Source organism: Phocoena phocoena, chromosome 18 (genome assembly GCF_963924675.1).
Source record: "Phocoena phocoena chromosome 18, mPhoPho1.1, whole genome shotgun sequence".
Lineage (NCBI taxonomy): Eukaryota > Metazoa > Chordata > Mammalia > Artiodactyla > Phocoenidae > Phocoena > Phocoena phocoena.
This window is the reverse complement of record NC_089236.1, coordinates 71,170,662-71,189,646: the sequence shown is the minus strand read 5'-3', so window position 1 is coordinate 71,189,646 and position 18,985 is coordinate 71,170,662. Positions and strand designations below refer to the sequence as shown.

Below are 18,985 nucleotides of genomic sequence, written 5' to 3'. Positions count from 1 at the left end.
GAGGATTTAACAGAGAAGAGTCTGGCTTTAGTTTGGAAAAAAGGGTAGGCTAAAGGCAGACAGTATAGGATCAAGAATATTGGTCAAGAATTTTAGAATTTATCTGTTGGAAGACCAGGAGCCCTTCATGGGTAGGGAGAGAGGTGTAACATAGTTAGGGCTACGTATGCAGTCATTGTTTTCAGGAAAGATGGGAAGGAACAGCCTCTGCCTCTGAATTCTACAACTTCTCACTGACGTCCCCCACAGGCTGGCTCACTCCAATCCACACATCTGAACTGTTCCTGGGTGATGCAGGAAGTTTACAACAGTTCAGAGACTTCCTGTCTTACTCATCAAGTAGAATTCACAACTGAGGCTCCAAGATACGGCATATGGAAGCCCAGGCAGAAGTGCCAGACTCGCGTGCTCATGCTGTGTCATCCTGCATCTCTTTCTTGGTTGCCAGTTAACTCAGTCTCTAGGATTGGTCTTCTGTTTTATGCTAGATTATTTTAGCTCTGACTTTTCATTCTGCCTAATATAGCTGCCTCTTTCTAGGATGACTCCCTGTCTTGAACACCAGCATATACTCCTGATGCAATGGTGCTGGAGCCTTGCTTTGCTCTGCAGACTGTGCCTTGCCATTCTGCGCCCCTACGGAGTCAACTTCTGGAACTCCTTTAGTCCCCAGCTCCATCTCCATCTCCCCCTGCCCTTCAGTCTTCTGCCCATTCCATACACCTCCTCTTCCCCTTCTGTTCCAAGCTGCTTCCTGCAAATCACACTGCGATATGAGGGGGAAAGATGAGTATAGAGAACTCAGACACTAATGCAGTTTGGGGGCAGTGGTCCTGAACTAGGCTGGTAGAAGTAGGCATGAAAAGAAAGCTATGTGACAGCAAGATCCCCAAAGTAAACCTGAAAGGCTTAGAAACTGAGAAGAGAGTAAGAGACAGAAAAAAAGATCGTGCCGCCTGTGGAAACTGTCTAAAGACACATTAAAGGATGTCGAAGAGATATGACAGCCAGACGTAACACTGCCCCTAGACTGGATCCTATATAGAGGTGGTCGCAATGATGTAAAGGGCATTGTTGGGTCAATTGACATAACTGGAATATGGACAGTAAGATTACATAAAAGTATTGTATCCATGTTAAAAAAAGAGAGGTAGAGATATCTTAGAAACGTATTTTATATCTTATCCAATGTGTTTCATCATCTATTGAAACAATTCTGTAAATTTTCTCCTTTAAGATGTGTTGATGTGGTGAACCATGCATTTAGATCCCTTAACATTGAAACATCTTTGGATTCCTAAACTAACCCCTATGTGGTTATAATGTGTTATTAAAAAGAAAAAAAATCCTGGATTTGAAAACCAATCAATCAATCAATCCATCCATCAATCTGAAAATAGAGTACAAAGAAATAAAACTGAAATTGATTTCAAGTCTTATTACTGAAAGAAGTTTGGAAAGCATGAAGTTTTCAAAACAAAAGAGGCTATATGGTGAGTGTGTGTGTGTGTGTGTGTGTGTGTGTGTTTAGAGGGTACCATGAACCGGAAGTAGAGAAATTCTACTGAGACGAAAAGAAAAAAGGAAGTGCTGGAGAGAAGCCAGGAGAGTATCAGTGAACACAGAAAGTAACCTGACCGTTAGCACTTTGGTCACGGTCCCGGTCCCCAGCTGCTCCACTCACAGCTTGCCTTGGCAGTAGACCTGATTGCTATTAGCAAAACACCCTACTGCACTGAATCTACACAGAGCAACTCCTGTCAATCAAAGACTGTGGAAAGCTCCCAGCTCTGAATGCAGAAGGACTCTGCCAACAATGGGAGCTTCAGGGGGGAAGATACTCATTTATGTAGTCAAACCCTGGCCTTCAGCATGCAGAGCAAGAGGCTCACACCCCTGGATCTACGTAAGAACTACCCAGAGAACTTTAAAAAAAACCACTATAGTCCATATCAGACCCCAAAGCAATTAAATCAGAGCCTCCAATGTAGGACAGGAGCATTCTCAAGTTCAACCAGGGCTGAGAAAAAACTGACTTTGAGGTTCTACGTGCCCAACTGTTAAAAGAGTATTTAATTATAGTAACACTGGATGAACACCATTGAAACCAAAACCACAGTTGTTGTGTTTTATATGATTTTGGTAATTAATTTTAACAGCTCCTCTGTAAATTTCTAAGAAATATTTTTAAATGATGTCTACCAGATATACAAATATTTTAGTCAAACAAAAATCTTGCTATCACTATATTCTGCAATGGTTTTCACATCCAGGGCATTGGAAACCCCCATTAGATTTGAAGAGTTTGGTTCTTTTTGATGCCAAGGTATAAATTCAAAGCACCCTTGATCTGTAACAAGATAATTAAGTAAGTTTATTCAAATCCTTTTTAAAAGGATTAATCCAGCATTCAAAATCATGGCTCGCAATTCACCTAAAATGTTGTCAGGGTGCTGTTTCCAGTGACTATCCTACTTTAAGAAGGCATTTGGAACAGCTGGAGAGCATCAGACTTGCCAGTCTCAGCAAGAGGACATTTTTCCCAATTGATTTATCTGAATTTCACTTCAAAAAAATATGCTCAAAAGCAGCCTCACTCGGAGGTTCAACATCTCCCAACGCCTACATATTTCCATTAAAATTATTTCATTTAAGAATTCTCAGGGCATGGAATTCTTACCTGCATTAGAGCAGATGATATCTTGAGAATTCTTGCACATTTGGTTGCTCTGTTTCTTTGTCAGGTCACAGGTCTTTGGGTACTGGCAAGCGTCCCCAGACCATCCTCCATCACATCTGCACTTTCCACAGTCACACGCACCGTGGCCTGAGAATTTAACAACATCCCGTTAGACTCAAATTCTTTTCCAAAGGAAACCATTACTGTATCTAAGGATCTTAAGAGTGATGTTGGTTCTGGACCGAGCTATAATCAATTCAAACACAGGTAAATGACAGTGACTGAGGGGTAATTCTATTTATATACCATATAATGAAGTATGTGGATTTTACTTTCATAATCAACTTCGATATATCATTCTAAAAACATTCACTTAACTCATAGAGACATTAGGATAGATAATAAACCAGAGGTCTGAAAAACCACATGATCAGAAAATTTAGCACTTAAAGGAGTCCACCTAGCACCAGAATATTTAAGACACAAAAGCTCCGTAAAAACAATTTCCATTTAACTGCATTTTATAACACATGAAATTCCACTAAACTAAACATTGGCCTTATATTTATTTGAATTTTATATGTAATAAAATTGTATAGATATATTAAATATCACCTTGGGATAAGATTGACATGAAAAATAAGTATATATTTTGTTTCTTGATGGGGTAATCTGGTTCAAGAGTCAAAAGGATAAGAGCCATATTCATCTACTGCCACAAAAATTTCTCAACCTTCCATGCTCTCAAATCAACATTTTGCTGTTTTTATTGTTGTGGTTATTAATTTTATTAAGTCCTGCTTGAAGAATCCTGCTAATGTTTTATTGACTACATATTAGAAACAAGTACAAAACACATACAAGCCTTGGTCTTTGCCCTCAAGGAACTTACAAACTGAAAAGTTGAGGCTAATATGCAAAGAGAATTGTGTTATCTTCAGCCAGAAATGTTTGTTGGACCTTATATTAAGTTGAGGGATGTAGTCTACAACCTATAGAAATAAGAGGGGAAAGATTTTCTACACTTCCTTGACTTTTAACCGGGCCTTGGAAGGTGAGTAGAGTTTGAATGGGTTACAGAGAGAAAATTCTTGTATTATTCAAGGTAACAGTACTACGTCTTAATGGCTGAAATTCATAGCCACAGTGGAATGGAATCATTGATCTCGGGCCAACAATCATTCGAGGTGGCAGCCAAAATCCACATGATGAAATCCAGATGGCCGGTCAGAATGAATGGCTCAGAGGACTGCCATTTGGGCATGCTTGGCAGAGCCTGTATCTGTGATTGGCTATGACTTTAAAACTCCCCTGCATGGGGCCCAGTCCATGTAAGTGTTTCTATTCCTGTTGCATTTTTCGAATTAATTATTCTATTTTACAAACAAAATCTTGCCTGCACCCTAATTGTGATTCATTTTATCAAGTGCACATTATTCTGTCAAATTGATTGTATCATCTTGCATTCCTGTCTGGTCCTACATGATATTGTCAATCTCAGCCAACTTGGTATCATTTACAAGCATAAGTGATCTCTCCTGCCAACCATCCAGTCTATTTATAAAAGTATTAAGCCAAATTCTTGAAGTGGCTAAGCCTCTTTTGGTGAATTAAGTATCTCAGTAACTGTAACGATTCTCTAATAATATTAGTGTATTAGGTTAAACCACATGAAGTAGCCACTTTTATAAGTTAAATGTCAGTCATGGTTCATCCCAATAAAAAAGCTCCATATCAACTGCAAAGAAAATAAAAATGCTTTAGAAGAAAATAAAGTATCTAGAATAAAAGAATACTCAGTGCTTCTTTTATATTGGATAGAACATCTTAAACTCCAAACTAAGGTATATATGACAGAGGTGGGTAATGGTTTGTGGGTCAAAGGTTACAGATTTTTGAAATGGAGGGAGATTTGGAAAAATAAGGAAAATGTACACAGATGATAGGAAAAGACTCATTCATCCCACACTGACCAAATGAAGCATCAGTAGAAACAATATTTTAGGTGCTTGCAACCCATGGTCCATGGAGGTCCAGTTTCAGAAACTTCTTCCATAAAAGGTTCTATGATAAAATAAACATGGAAAGAGACATGCTATATTCTTCTCTTAGCGTGCCATGATATATATCAGTGCACTGAAGCCCATCAGAGGTCCTTTCATGAAAAAGCGATTTAACTTTATGTAGCATATACAATTTTTTTGATTAGGGGGCCCTTTTTCCTTACAACTTATACTAATATCTTGGGCACACACTGTGCCAGGTAATGTGTTTTCAGCTTTTCCTGTAGCATCTGATTGGAAGCAAAGATGACAGACAATGTAGGACAGGGTCCTCTGCCTTTATGTTCTTTCTAATCTTCATGCCCAGTAGGGTCTTCTTGATTCACTTTCCTCCATTTAGGAAAGTAAATGAGAACCGATTTTTTTTTACCGTCAAGAATTACCAAGTAATAGCCTGTACAACCTTACTTGGAGATAAATGTATAATTTTTTTTTAGAAAGAAAATAATCTTCTATTTCTACCCTTTATCCAAGGTTAATAAGAGCTTTGGCCAACTTCAGGGAATGAGGTTGCTGTATTATCCAAGCAAGGTAATCTCCATTACAGTGTCAATAACATGGCTTCGGCAAACATCTCATTTTGCAAAATAATTTATCCACTGTGTATTAGTTTGCTACGGCTACCATCCAACGTACCATAAACTGAATGGCTTAAAACAACAGAAATTTTCTCTCTCCCAGTTCTGGAGCCCCAAAACCTGAAATCAAGGTGTCTGCAGATCCATTCCTCCTGGAGCATCTGAGCAAGAAATTCTTCCATGCCTCTCTCCTACCTACAGATGGTTGCCTGTGATTTTGGTGCTCCTTAGCTGTGAAAGCTTTCCAGGCTCTGCTTCTGTCTTCACGTGGCTTTTTTCTCTGTGTGTCTGTGTCTTCACATCTTTCTCCTTATTGGTGCCCATCCTACTCCTGTAGAGGCTCATCTTAATTACACCTTCAAAGACTCTCTTCCCAAATGTCACATTGACAAGCACCTGGTGGTGGGATTTCACCCATCTTTTAGGGGCACACAATTTAAACCTCAACAGCTGCAGACAGTAGGCCCTGATTAGCCTCTTTCCTGCTGTATAGTCATGTACGAGATGGGATCATTTTTCTCTCTTAGATATGCAAATAAGTGGGCTAGAGCTGGCAGCAAGCCCCCTCCTCCCCGTTTCTATCCTACACAGGGAGGGCCTGAGAATTCCCACAGACAGCCCGGCCCAGGTCCACATGTGCTTCCACAGCTCTGCCAGCCCCTCCCCTGCCCTGCTCCTCCTGCGGTGGCTGCTCTCTGACCACCAGCTGAGCCTCAGGACATCTGCACTGCCACTGACTGGGGGGAAAGCCACAGCAGGCTCTGGAAGAGATTTGGGGACATTCAGGGTAGAAGGTCCTGGGTCCCAGGCACCTCAGCCTAGGGGAGCAGAGGTGGCAGGGCCCAGGGCTCCAGGTGGCGATGTCCCCTTGGCCTCTCAGGCATCCCATCCCACTCCGCCTTGGGAAAGGATGGCAGAGGAGGACCAGAGCAGAACCCCTCCTATTGTCCAGGTCGAAGGGTGGCCCTTGCCCAGGGCAATATGAAGTCCTAACCAGCAGAACATCCACCGTTCCCAGCTGTCTAGACCACTCCACTTCTGGCTCTTCTTCAGATAACTCTGTTTCCACAACTACAAAATACCGTCTTAAAACGAACCATCCAACATCCTTGAGAATAAATCTGTTGCCCTTCAAATATGTTCTCAAGGAGTCAAGAGAAAACAAACACACAAAACAAGAATGTGAGAGAAATGCCAGAACCACCCCCCACAAAGTAATAAGGATGAAAAAGCCAAAGGCTATTCGCATTGCTCCCAGGGCTGTGAGTAGTGTCGCCAGTCGCCGGAAAGGGAAGACAAGTCACGGTGGAGGGTAAAGTCCAGTAGTTTAGTCTCCTTTTTGGGTAAGAATATGGAGGCCTGGTCGGCTGGCTCCAGTGCTTCCAAGGTGAGCTAAAGCCTTAACCACCACTGAGCAAGGAAGGGCATTCCAACAGAGACAGAATAGAATGGGGTTTGTGACTCCTAAATAAACAATGCAACTGCAGCACTGCCACCACTACTCCGTGATCCCTTTTACCTGGGTAATGCAAACACTCATCTATTCCACTCGGAGTGATGATAAGATACACTAGTGTACGGTAGAGGAGAAGTTGATGCTTTTTTAAAAATGAAAACAAACTGTTTCCAATTGGAAATACTTTACCAGTATTGAAGAACTTTTAAAAATCAATTAGCCATTTGCATATACCAATGAAAAGTAATAGCATCTTTCTTTGCCAAACGAACAAACAAAAAAAAAGCTGAAAGGGATGGCACTTAACCCTCCTCCAAGTCTACTGATACTATGGATGCAAATAAACTGCCAAAATTAACATGCCTATTGGATTAGCTATATGTTTTTGGCTTCAAGTCTTTTTGAAGTCTTAAAAAGGTAGATAGATAGATAATAGATAAATGTAGACATAGGTAGGCATAGGTATAGGATAAATGGATAAAGAAGCTATAGTGTATATATAAATAATATATATGTGTATATATATTATATATATATAGTATATATATATAATGGAATACTATTCAGTCATAAGAAAGAAGGAAATCCTGCCACTTGGGACAGATGAATGAATCTTGAGGGCATTATGCTAAGTGAAATAAGTCAGATGGAGAAAGACAAATACTGTATAATTTCACTTATATATGGTATCTAAAAATAGCCAACCAACCAACCAAACAAGCATAAGAACCAAACTCATAGAAAAAGAGATCAGATTTGTAGTTAACAGAGGCGGGAATAGGAGGGGAATTGGATGAAGGTGGTCAAAAGGTACAAACTTGCAGTTATACAATAAATAAGTACTAGGTATGTCATGTACAACACAATGACTATAGTTAATATACATACAAATATACTGTATAGCATATTCCAACATTAAGAGAGTAAACCCTAAGAGTTCTCATCACAAGGAGAAAAAAACTTTTTCTTCTTTTTTTTTGTATCTATATGAGATGACAGAGGTTAACTAAAGTTATTGTGGTTATTATTCTGGAATATATGTACATTATTATGCTGTACACCTTAAGCTTAGACAGCGCTGTATGTCAACTGTATCTTAATAAAGCTGGAAACAAATCGTGATGATTAATTATATTCCATGATTACTACTGACAACAATCTTATTATCTAGAGGAGGAGGATGTTAAAAAGTGATTCTCTCTGGATGTCAGATAAGCTAGGTATTCCACTGCTAGAACCACATGGTAACCCTGAAATAGATATTTTAACTTGAGCACTCAGTTGGCCCTGCAAATCTATTTGGTTTGGTCAAATAAGTAAACTCCCAAGACCTGCATTGTCTTATTGTCCAGTGGATTCAAACAAGCTCATTTAATAACAGACACACTCAATTTTTCTCCTGTTCTTTCTGAGCCACTATAGATCTCCCAGCCTCTCTAGGTATAAGAAACTAAAGAACAATGCCACATCTAAAATTCTAAGACAAGGATGCCTTAGCTAACTTTACAATTACTTCATGGTTTGCAATAGAAACTTGACCGTTCTCAAGACAGAGATACAAGTCCCTATTTTGCTTCTCAGGCTAATTACAAACTGCCTTCTTAGATATTTCTGTTTCCCATTTCTGAGAACATTACTATGTGAATGATGGAAGAATTCTGTGTAGAAGAGAGTTTTGCCCCAGAAATGGAAAGATCTGAGCTCTAGTCCTGCCTGGATGCTAATCCACCACGTAACCTTGATCAGGAAAATGGAAAAGAGAGGAAAGGAAAACTAACAATTACTGGTTTGCAGGTAGAGTGATAAGTACTTTAAACAGGCTAGTCTTTGCCATAAGAAGCCAGCGAGACAGATTTTTGTTTCCCTGTTTTACAAATAGGAGGAGCAAAGGGTAATTAGCTTGCTCAAGGTCACACAGCTTATTAGCTGAAAAGCTGTGTTTTTCCTGTTACAGCCAACATTATCCATTTAGTTGCAATGTAGTAAACGTGAGAACACCCTCTTGCTCTAGGAAAAGTGGTACCAGTAAAATCTATGGATTAGTGGCTTGATGACACTGTTTCCTTTTGTAACTCACATGCTCAGAACTGGATTACTCAATACACGTTGAAAGAATTCTAACAGTAAAATTATCAGATTTCACTATTTAAAATTAAATAATGCTAAAGATGGCAGATAGAAGAATTCAGGAATCTAGTTATCTAATTTCTCTAGACCTCAGGGTGCTGATCTGCAAAATTAAGAAATTGGACTGAATAACCCGAAGATTCCTTTCATCTTGAAAATTCCATACTATAGCCTCAATCATTTTCTTTTTCTTAAAACAAACCAAAGTAGTTCCTTCAAATGGGGCATTCAACATATTAAATCAGGGTGGTAGTGGTGGATATTGTTACCAAATCTTGTTTGCTACTGAAAACAATCATGAAACAAAATCCTATCTGTTATTCAAAGTACCCATTAAAATACCACAGATTATCCTGATATGTTTATTTTTAAAGTGGGTTTGGGTGGAATACTGCTACAACTGGGGGATTTAACATTAGAATTCTGGTAACCTGAGACAATTATAAAATATAAATTATAGCAAATCAAGACACAATGTCTTAGCTGAACCTTAGATGGCAAATTTCATAAGGTCAAACCTATAATATCATATTCAGGCAAGAATTATACAAACACACTCAGATACAAGCACTAGCTTGGAAATTCAGGAAACCTAGGTGTTCATACAGATTCTGCCATAGTTGGTCTCGTGACCTTCAACACGTGAGTTAATCCTTGAACATTTCGGACTCAAATTTTTTTTTTGGTCTGGTAAGTTAAACATGTACATAAACTCAGAATTTCTCGAAGGTTGCAGAGTATCTATCTTTAAGGGGAAATGATTAGAACTGTCTTCTCTGCCATTTCATCCACATTTCTCGAGAAGCTCGTGTTCCCTACTCTGCCCCATAATTAGAGCATGTGCTGTATTTCTCAGATGTCCTGAGAAGGAAAAGAGAGAGAGGAAAGACTATTGGACCAGATGATGGAATCTTTCAGTCCTCTATTCCTCCAGCTCCCAGTTCTACAAGTTTATTCATCAGAAATCTTTACAGAGATTCCTTCATTTTATTCTGTGAAAGAAAAATAAAAGGAGCCCTCACTTCCTTTGGTTTCTGTCTTGGTCTTTTGTCCTGTCTTGGGGTATTTTATTCAAGGGTGGCTCCTGATCTCAAATACACCAAATGACAGAAGCCACTCAAGCCTTAGACACAATATCCATCAACAGTATTTCTTAGCTGATGGAAATGAACTTAATCGAACTGGAATCTAAGAATCTCAAAATATTGTAACCAGACTAGGAGACCAGAAGTAACTGAAATCTCCTCAGTTTTACTAAGAACAAAATGAAACTCCCTGTCCATCATCACCTCCTCCTCATTATAGATAAATATATATGTCAAGGAATCTGGTCAATGGAGATATGTGTATATGTATGTCTGTGTATACGTATGTATGTGTTTATTAATACACATATATGTGTGTATGTATATTTATATATGAGACTTAGCAAGACTCTAAACTTTGTCTTTTAATTTGGTTACCAAGAGCACTGGATGATTGGATGGTATTTATCAGCATCCCTCTCAATGTTGAGATTTTTTTTTTCAGAACTCTGTGTATGTGCTGGGCTTCCTTGGTGGCACAGTGGTTGAGAGTCCGCCTGCCAGTGGTTGAGAGTCGAATGCCTGCCAGAGTTCGAGCCCTGGTCCGGGAAGATCCCACACGCCATGGAGCAACTAAGCCCGTGCGCTACAACTACTGAGCCCACGTGCCGCATCCACTGAGGCCCATGCGCTCTAGAGCCCGTGCTCCGCGACAAGAGAAGCCCATGCACCGCAAAGAGGAGTAGCCCCCGCTCACCGCAGCTAGAGAAAGCCCACGCACAGCAACGAAGACCCAACGCAGCCAAAAAATAATAAAATGAAAATAAATTTATAAAAAATACTATATCAATAAAACTAATATGTTTTTTAAAAAAAGAACTTTGTGTATCTCTGACAACTATTAATAATATGCTCCATCTGGTTATGTTAGCCTTCTTCATCTCAAGCTGTGGTGGTTGTCTGCAGAGCAAACTCTGTTTATGCCCTTACGGCTCACAGCCAACATGGGGACGCTCTGTGTCCTCCAGAGGGCTGTGTAATGCCCTCCTGTGACAGACTGCCTAGGTTCAAGTCCCGCATCCAGAACTTGCTAACTGGGTAAGCTTGGGCAAATACTTAGGCTTTTAGTTTCCTGGGTTTGTGACAAAGTACCACAAACTGGGTGACTCCCAACAATAGAAACTTACTGTCTTCATGACTCTGGAGGCTGGAAGTCCCAAATCAAGGTGTTGTCTTGGGACTGACATGTACACACTGCTATATTTAAAATAAAATGCATTTCAATGGGAAAAAAAAGAAGTGTCAGCTGGGTCATGGACTTTGAGATTCTGTGTACAATACTTCCTCATCTCTTCCTAGTTTCTGGTGGGGCTGGCAATCCTTGGAGTCCTTTGGCTTGCAGCTGCATCCCTGCAACCTCTGCCTCTGCCATCACATGGCCCTCTCCCCGCCTATGCCTGTGTCTCTTCTTCTCTACTTATGAGGACAGCAGTCATGTTGATTGGTGGATAGGGCCACCCTAATCTTTCTTTTTCAGCTTCAGAACAAAGGTCCTGACACAAGCTCGTGGCTTCCAAAATGCGGTGCTCATCTCTAGATAAATTATAAATGAATACACAAATATAGGTAAATTCAATTTTTTGAAGTGTGATCAGGAGTTTGGAGATATATGATTTAAGCAATGGATTTGCAAATGTATAAGAAAGATTCTATTTCTTAAGCTAGGTGGTGGAGACACAATATTGATCTTTTTAATTATTTTTTATACTTTATGATCATATTTTACTCAAAAATTTTAAAAAGAAGAAAACACATCCGTTAGAAGCAATACTCCTACAAGGGATGATGTTAAAAGGAGTGTTGTTTTAGGACTCCAGCAGCACTCAGGAGATGTCACCACCCTGACTCATATTCATAAAACACTGCATGGAAGAGACAGTAGGGTTAATCTTTACAACCTGAGGGTCTGTGAAGAGCTGGTAGAATGTAGCTGCCAATCTGAATGGGAGGACCCTATTATTCAGAAGGGTACAGGCTAAGCCAGGAAGCAAGGTGCAGGGAAGAGCTATGCACTGTCTGGGTCTCCAGGAAAAGGCACTGTCCCCTGCCCCCTCCAGGGCGGGGGTCGAGTACAGGACACAGAGAGATAGGGTTGTGCCCATTCCGGGAGATGTAACTTGACTCTGGACCATCTTAAAACAGTTTCAATAGAACAGAAATGGCTGTGAAGGTGCAAGTACCTGACACAGGCCACCACTGTCCTGCACCAACTACAGGTACACCCAGAATCAAACCAAAAACCATTTTTATCGTAGGTGGAATGGGAGCTGTTATGAGTTGAATTGTGTCCCCACCAATTTTAGATGTTGAAGCCCTAACCCGTATACTTCAGAATGTAAGGTCACCGCAGATGTAATGAGTTAAGATGAGGTCATACTGGAGTAGGATGGGTCCTTAATCTATTGTGACTAGTGTCCTTATAAAAAGGGTACATCTGCACACAGAGAACGCCATGTGAGGATGAAGACAGAGATTAGGGTGATGTTTCTACTAGCCAGAAAACACCACTGATTGCGGACAAAACACCAGAAGCTCGGGAGAGTCATGGGAAAGGTTCTCCCTCATAACCGTCAGGAGGGACCAACCCTGCCGACAACTTGATCTTGGAGTTCTAGGCCCCAGAACTGGGAAACAAAATATGTCTGTCATGTAAACCATCCAGTTTGTGGTACTTTGTTACTGCAGCCCTAACAAACTAATACAGAAGCTCAAGGTATGGTTTTAAAGAATTATAGAAAAATGAAGGTGTATCATTTTACATTTCTGAGCTGAAGGTCTGAGGAAGTAATTGCCACCCACTGGCATAGTCAGCACATTTTAACCCACATGCTTAACAGATGACTCCATAAATAAAGGCTGACACTTACCTGCACCTTGGCAGAAACGACTAAATCTGAATGGTACCTTGTATACCCAGGACCGTCCTAAAGGTGACATCAGAAGGCAAAAATGTCTAAACAAAAGTATATATTTCTCTTTGTCACCTTGTGTCAAAAGTCAATAGGAAAAGAATTCAACAGAAACCCCCCATATAATGAAACACACTGCTTATGGAATCACTGGGAAATGGGCAAAATGATTCTCTATGGCTTATCTTTCTAATCATTCTGCTTAGGATTCCTCCATTCCCCAAACCCTGTTTTCTAGAAAATAAAACCACTTTCTTTGTCTGAAAAGAATACCGCACCTCTCCTGTTAGCCCTGTTGCATTATTAAATTCCAGTGGGCTGTGGAAAGCCTCCCCTGTACAGAGCTTCCAAAATATGCCCAGAAGTGGACTTTACAAAAAGCCTGGACTTTTAATAATATCTACCTTTTTAAAAACCTATTTTTTAAAAAGAACTCTTTTATTGCTCCTTAAAGAAGTCTGTGCGATGGCGAAATCAAAGATTATGATCACCTTATGGTCTTCAGATGTTACGATCAAGCAATTCTTTGGTTATTTTCTCCTCATCCAACTAAACAGGAGCAGCTGGTAACTACTTTTTAATTTCCTTCTCAGTTCAAAAATTAACAAACATTTACATGTTCAGTCAACTTTAATGTAAATCCTCTAACTGCAAGGACTTTTCTGTTAATTCAGTAACTATCTAGGGTACCTCTGCTCTAAGCTATTATAAAGTGGATAGTGAATAAAAGTTGCTGACAGTTTGGTTCACTTGACTGGAAAAAAAAATGAAACCACTCTCTTGTAAGCAGGTAAAAGGACTTTAAATCATGATGTTTTCTACAATACAAAGATCAGTCACCAGAAAAAAATATGTGTCAGTAGTTGGCATGGAGACTGAATTCAGTTCATTATTATTCATTTTTAAAACTTTTTAGGAGCTCATGAAGTCATTTAGAAAATTGAAAAAAGGAACTTGTGGACAAGGTAAAATATTTTTAAACGAGGTGTCACTTTTGGTTCCCTTTTAAAAAATTTTAAATCTAGATCAGTAGACAGAAAAATTAAATTGGAAATAAAGCCAGAGGGCAAGCGATGTTTTTTAGGATATAATATTCTGTCACACTTTTCTGATAGCCCTACCTCATCTCGGAAAGAAAAAAGAAACTAGACACAGTTCCTTCGACAAGTAGCTCTTTTAGAAATCGTATATATTGGAAGAGGAGGGGCAAACTTTACTGAGGAGTGTGTTCAGGGTATCAGAAGGAAAGGAAAGGTTGCTGTAATAGCCAGTGCACTCATTTTTTTTGAAACCATTTAAAGTCAAGGTATTTAGAGAACTGGAAAAGAAAATAACAACAAAGGTTGCCTTTGCTCCAAACAAAAGGAATATCTTCACATGAAAACATAAACAGTTCAAGGGACTTCCCTGGTGGTCCAGCCGTTAAGACACCATGCTCCAAATGTAGGGGGCCCAGGTTCGATCCCTGGTCAGGGAACTAGATCCCACATGGCGCAACTAAAGATCTGGCACAGCCAAAATAAATAAATAAATATTTTTTAAAAAAAGAAAGAAAATATAAACAGTTCAAAACTTACCGACTCCCAGGACCCCCTCCCTATTCTTGACTCATGAGCTATGTCATTCCCCATTCCGAAAGGTTATAGTTTTCATAATTCATAATAGAAAAGTCTAACCTACCATTCAATTTTAAAATATCCCATTTTAATCATTCTAGATAATGTATCTTGTCTTCCTTTTTTACAATGGTATAGAGATATTTACCCTGGAAAATAGCTTTACCAAACTATAATAGAATGCCTAAAATAACAAATATATATTAAACTTCTCAGTTGCAAATCACTTTAATTCATATTATCTTATTTGGTTATCAAAATGGCATGAAAAAAATAGAAAACCAGTATTACCATCCTCACTTATAGAAAAGGAAATTCTTGGTTAACGTCTTTAAATGATTCCTCCAAATTTCTAACCAAGCTCTCAAGTCGCCCACTCAGCTTAGGTACCCACAACGTTGAACAAGAATGAAATCCCCTAACTTCCTGTTCTTTCTTCCTCCTAAGTAACCCTCATCCACTCTGCCTCTTCTCCAGCCCCAGAGGCTGTGTCAAGGTCCATTCCTTTCAAGGAGCCTTGATTTCTTTGCCATCTGGTTCTCTGGGGGCCCTGCTTCCTCTCTCTCCTCTAGTTCAACCTCAGCTTCATTGTTAGCACCTTCCTCTTACACAATGAAATTGAACAAGCGTCTCCTGGTCTTTACAAAATGTAATCAACACTCCCTCTATTATACCCACATCCCTATTTCTAGTCTCTATTCCAAGTCAATTCTCCCTTCCTTATTCAAAGCTCCAAATAGGTAGTTTTTCACTCCCAGTCTCACCTTTTATCTACAATTCGATTTCAAACCCACCATTCTACTAACATTTTTCTAACAAAGAAAAATTAATATGCTTTTTATTCCTTAATTCAATTAACATTTAAGTCCTTATCTTATTAGCTGCTTCTCAATCCTTTGGCATCTTCCCCTCTTTCTCCCACCCTCCCCCTCATCCTTCTCCACCTCCTTGCCCTCTTCCATCATGCCGGAACACACAGCATCAGTAAAATCATATTCCCCAGTGCATCTTACACATTACAAGGAAAATAAGACGAATAAAAAATACTGGAATATTTATTCTGAAGAGAGTTAGTTACACCTAAGATCATCATTACATTACTGAACCACACTAAGTTTTAAGCAGGTTTGAACTAAGTCATGTTTAATTGTTTTCTTTTGTTTTATTTTTTTCCATTGGCATTCAGTAAGCAGTTGGAAACTAGGAGGAAAGCTCATGAGGAATGTCAGAGAAAATTTTAAAAGGAATTAAAAGCAATATTTCCTTTGCTTATCCAAATATTCAAGCCAAGTTAAATAATGTAAAGGTAAATCTGCCACATACACTCATTTATCAGTTTTCTTAAAATTTGTGACGTACTTTGTTCTTACCCTTCATTTAGTTTTTTCTACCTAAAATATATCTTGCAGAGATTCTGTCAAGAACTGTGAAGGGGGGCTGAGATTTGATTTTCCTCTATTTGAAACTAACAAATTAGCCTGACACTGTGTCATGGATTCTGGAAGAAGACATGAGACTCTTGGGTCAGAGTCAAAGGACTTTATTACTCATATCAGTAGCAGTAATTGAAATCTCAATTTGAGTCAGTTACCTAAACCCCAGTCCCCACAAAACAACACAGGAGGAGCAGGGGATTCCTGCACATGTGGTGGGTTGCACTGTGGGAGAGAAACTTCCCGGATAGGGATCCTTACTCTTATATTGGGGAGTAAGCATGCCTGAACCTGCCACAGAAGGATACACTCTCTTATTACACTAGGCTATAAACAAACTTCCCTTTGCTCCAGAGGGAGACACCAGGTCTATCTTCCAAGGCTCTATGTACAAGCATCCATGAGAAGATATTCTTGAATGAAAGCAATCAGTACCTGTGTTGACAAAAAGTACAGTAACACAAGAGACCATGGAGAATTGTCTCCCAACACCTATTCATATCAACATCCCAGCCCACAGAGATCTAATTAACTCTTTCTAACAGATGCATAATATTCCACAGTATACACCACAACATGTAGCTATCCCTCATTGATTTGCACTTAACTAGTTTTGGTCATTTACCACTACAAACAATGTTGTCATAATGATTCTTCCTTAAACATGCATCTTTAAGCAGAAGTGTGAATAGATCTGTGGGATAAATTATTATAAGCAGAGTTTATGGATGAAAGGGTAGGCATATCATTAAAATTTTAATAGATGTAGACAGATTTGTTTCCAAAACTATACTAAATACACTCCCACCAACAATGTGTGAGGATACACTTGCCAACACACACCATAGAATATTATCAAGTAAACTGTGTCAAACTGAGCACCAAAAATTACATTGCATCATCTTTAATTTCTTTCATCAGTGTCTTATAGTTTTCTGCATACAGGTCTTTTGTCTCCTTAGGTAGGTTTATTCCTAGGTATTTTATTCTTTTTGTTGCAATCGTAAATGGGAGTGTTTCCTTAATTTCTCTTTCAGATTTTTCATCATTAGTGTATAGGAATGCAAGAGATTTCTGTGCATTAATTTTGTATCCTGCTACTTAGCAAATTCATCAATAAGCTCTAGTAGTTTTCTGGTTGCATCTTTAGGATCCTCTATGTATAGTATCATGTCATCTGCAAACAGTGACAGCTTTACTTCTTCTTTTCTGATTTGGATTCCTTAGCCATTATCAAAAAATCTACAAACAATAAATGCTGGAGAGGGTGTGGAGAAAAGGGAAACTTCTTGCACTGTTGGTGGGAATGTAAATTGATACAGCCACTATGGAGAACAGTATGAAGGTTCCTTAAAAAACTAAAAATAGAACTACCATACAACCCAGCAATCCCACTACTGGGCATATACCCTGAGAAAACTATAATTCAAAAAGAGTCATGTACCACAATGTTCATCGCAGCTCTATTTACAATAGCCAGGACATGGAAGCAACCTAAACTGTCCATCAACAGATGAATGGATAAAGAAGATGTGGCACATATATACAATGGAATATTATTCAGCCATAAAAAGAAATGAAATTGAGTTATTTTTAGTGAGGTGGACAGACCTAGAGTCTGTCATACAGAGTGAAGTAAGTCAGAAAGAGAAAAATAAATACCGTATGCTAACATATATATATGGAATCTAAAAAAAAAAAAAAGGTTCTGAAGAACCTAGGGGCAGGACAGGAATAAAGACACAGATGCAGAGAATGGACTTGAGGACACGGGGAGGGGGAACGGTAAGCTGGGACGAAGTGAGAGAGTGGCATGGACATATATACACTACCAAATGTAAAACAGATAGCTAGTGGGAAGCAGCCGCATAGAGCAGGGAGATCAGCTCGGTGCTTTGTGACCACCTAGAGGGGTGGGATAGGGAGGGTGGGAGGGAGATACAAGAGGGAAGAGATATGGGGATATATGTATATGTATAGCTGATTCACTTTGTTATAAAGCAGAAACTAACACACTATTGTAAAGCAATTATACTCCAATAAAGATGTTAAAAAAAATTACATTGTATATTTTTGTTGACATGTGTCAATTATGGATGAGATTCAACATATTTTCTTTGGTTTATAAATCATTTTTATTTTATAAACAAAATCATTTTTGTGTCATTTTCTTAAAATTTTCTGCTTATATATTTTGTCTATTTTTCTTTTGGTTGTTGGATATTTCCATCATTTTTAGGAGCATTAGGTTTTATGTTAAATAATTTAGTCTTTTTTCTGTCATTATAATGCAAATATTTTATGACATATATTGTTTCTCATACTTCTAAATCATATGATCAAATACCCTCATGCTTTCTTCTTGAAAGTTTGATTTTAATGCATAAATTTGGAAATTTTTGGTGTAAGAAGGTAAGAAAAGTTCAAATTTATTTTTCCATGTTGCTAGAGAGGTTTTCCAACACCATTAATGAATGGTTTATTCCTTTCCCATTGATTTAAAATGCCACCTTTATCAAATACTATATTCCTGATAATAAATTCTGATTACCAGTATTTTGATTATTTTTAAACTCTTGGTAGGCTGCAGTTTGGGTTTATTTTCCTTTTTGTAAGAGTTTCAAGAGAAATTTTTAAAATTTATAATCAATAGGGTCTTTTGTGTGTTTTATTTAATTTTAAAATTATACAGAACTATTGACTCTACTATAGTGAGAATATTTTTCTTTCAAATTCTTATACTATTTTTTTCTCTTACTTCACTTGCTAGCACCTTCAGTAAAATGCTGAAGTTGATGTTTGTTTGCTTGTTTATGTTTATCTTGGTTCTCTGACAGGATTCTTTTCTTATCTTGCAAGTCCAATAATTCTGCCACACCATACTTTACTGCCGGCTGGTCTGCATTTTTTTCTAGGACATGTTTTTCCCTTTCTACAAGTTAATGTGCAAATATTTTAACAAAGTAATCCTGAATTATCTATTTGAAAATCATTCTGTTGCCTGTTTTTTTCCTCTTCTATAGATACACCAATTATGG

General features: G+C 38.6%; 1 protein-coding gene across 2 annotated transcripts in view; it reads right to left on the bottom strand.

Annotated features, from left to right (window-relative positions):
* Nucleotides 1-18,985, bottom strand: part of ITGBL1 (integrin subunit beta like 1) — a 219,651-nt gene that overhangs the window by 116,599 nt on the left and 84,067 nt on the right. The window contains exon 3 of one of the 2 annotated variants that reach the window (XM_065896049.1): nt 2,681-2,827. The exons of the other annotated variant lie outside the window; for it this stretch is intronic. Within the exon in view, the coding sequence (XP_065752121.1) occupies nt 2,681-2,827 (147 nt within the window). The remainder of the gene's footprint in view (nt 1-2,680; nt 2,828-18,985) is intronic. 2 annotated transcript variants of the gene reach the window in all.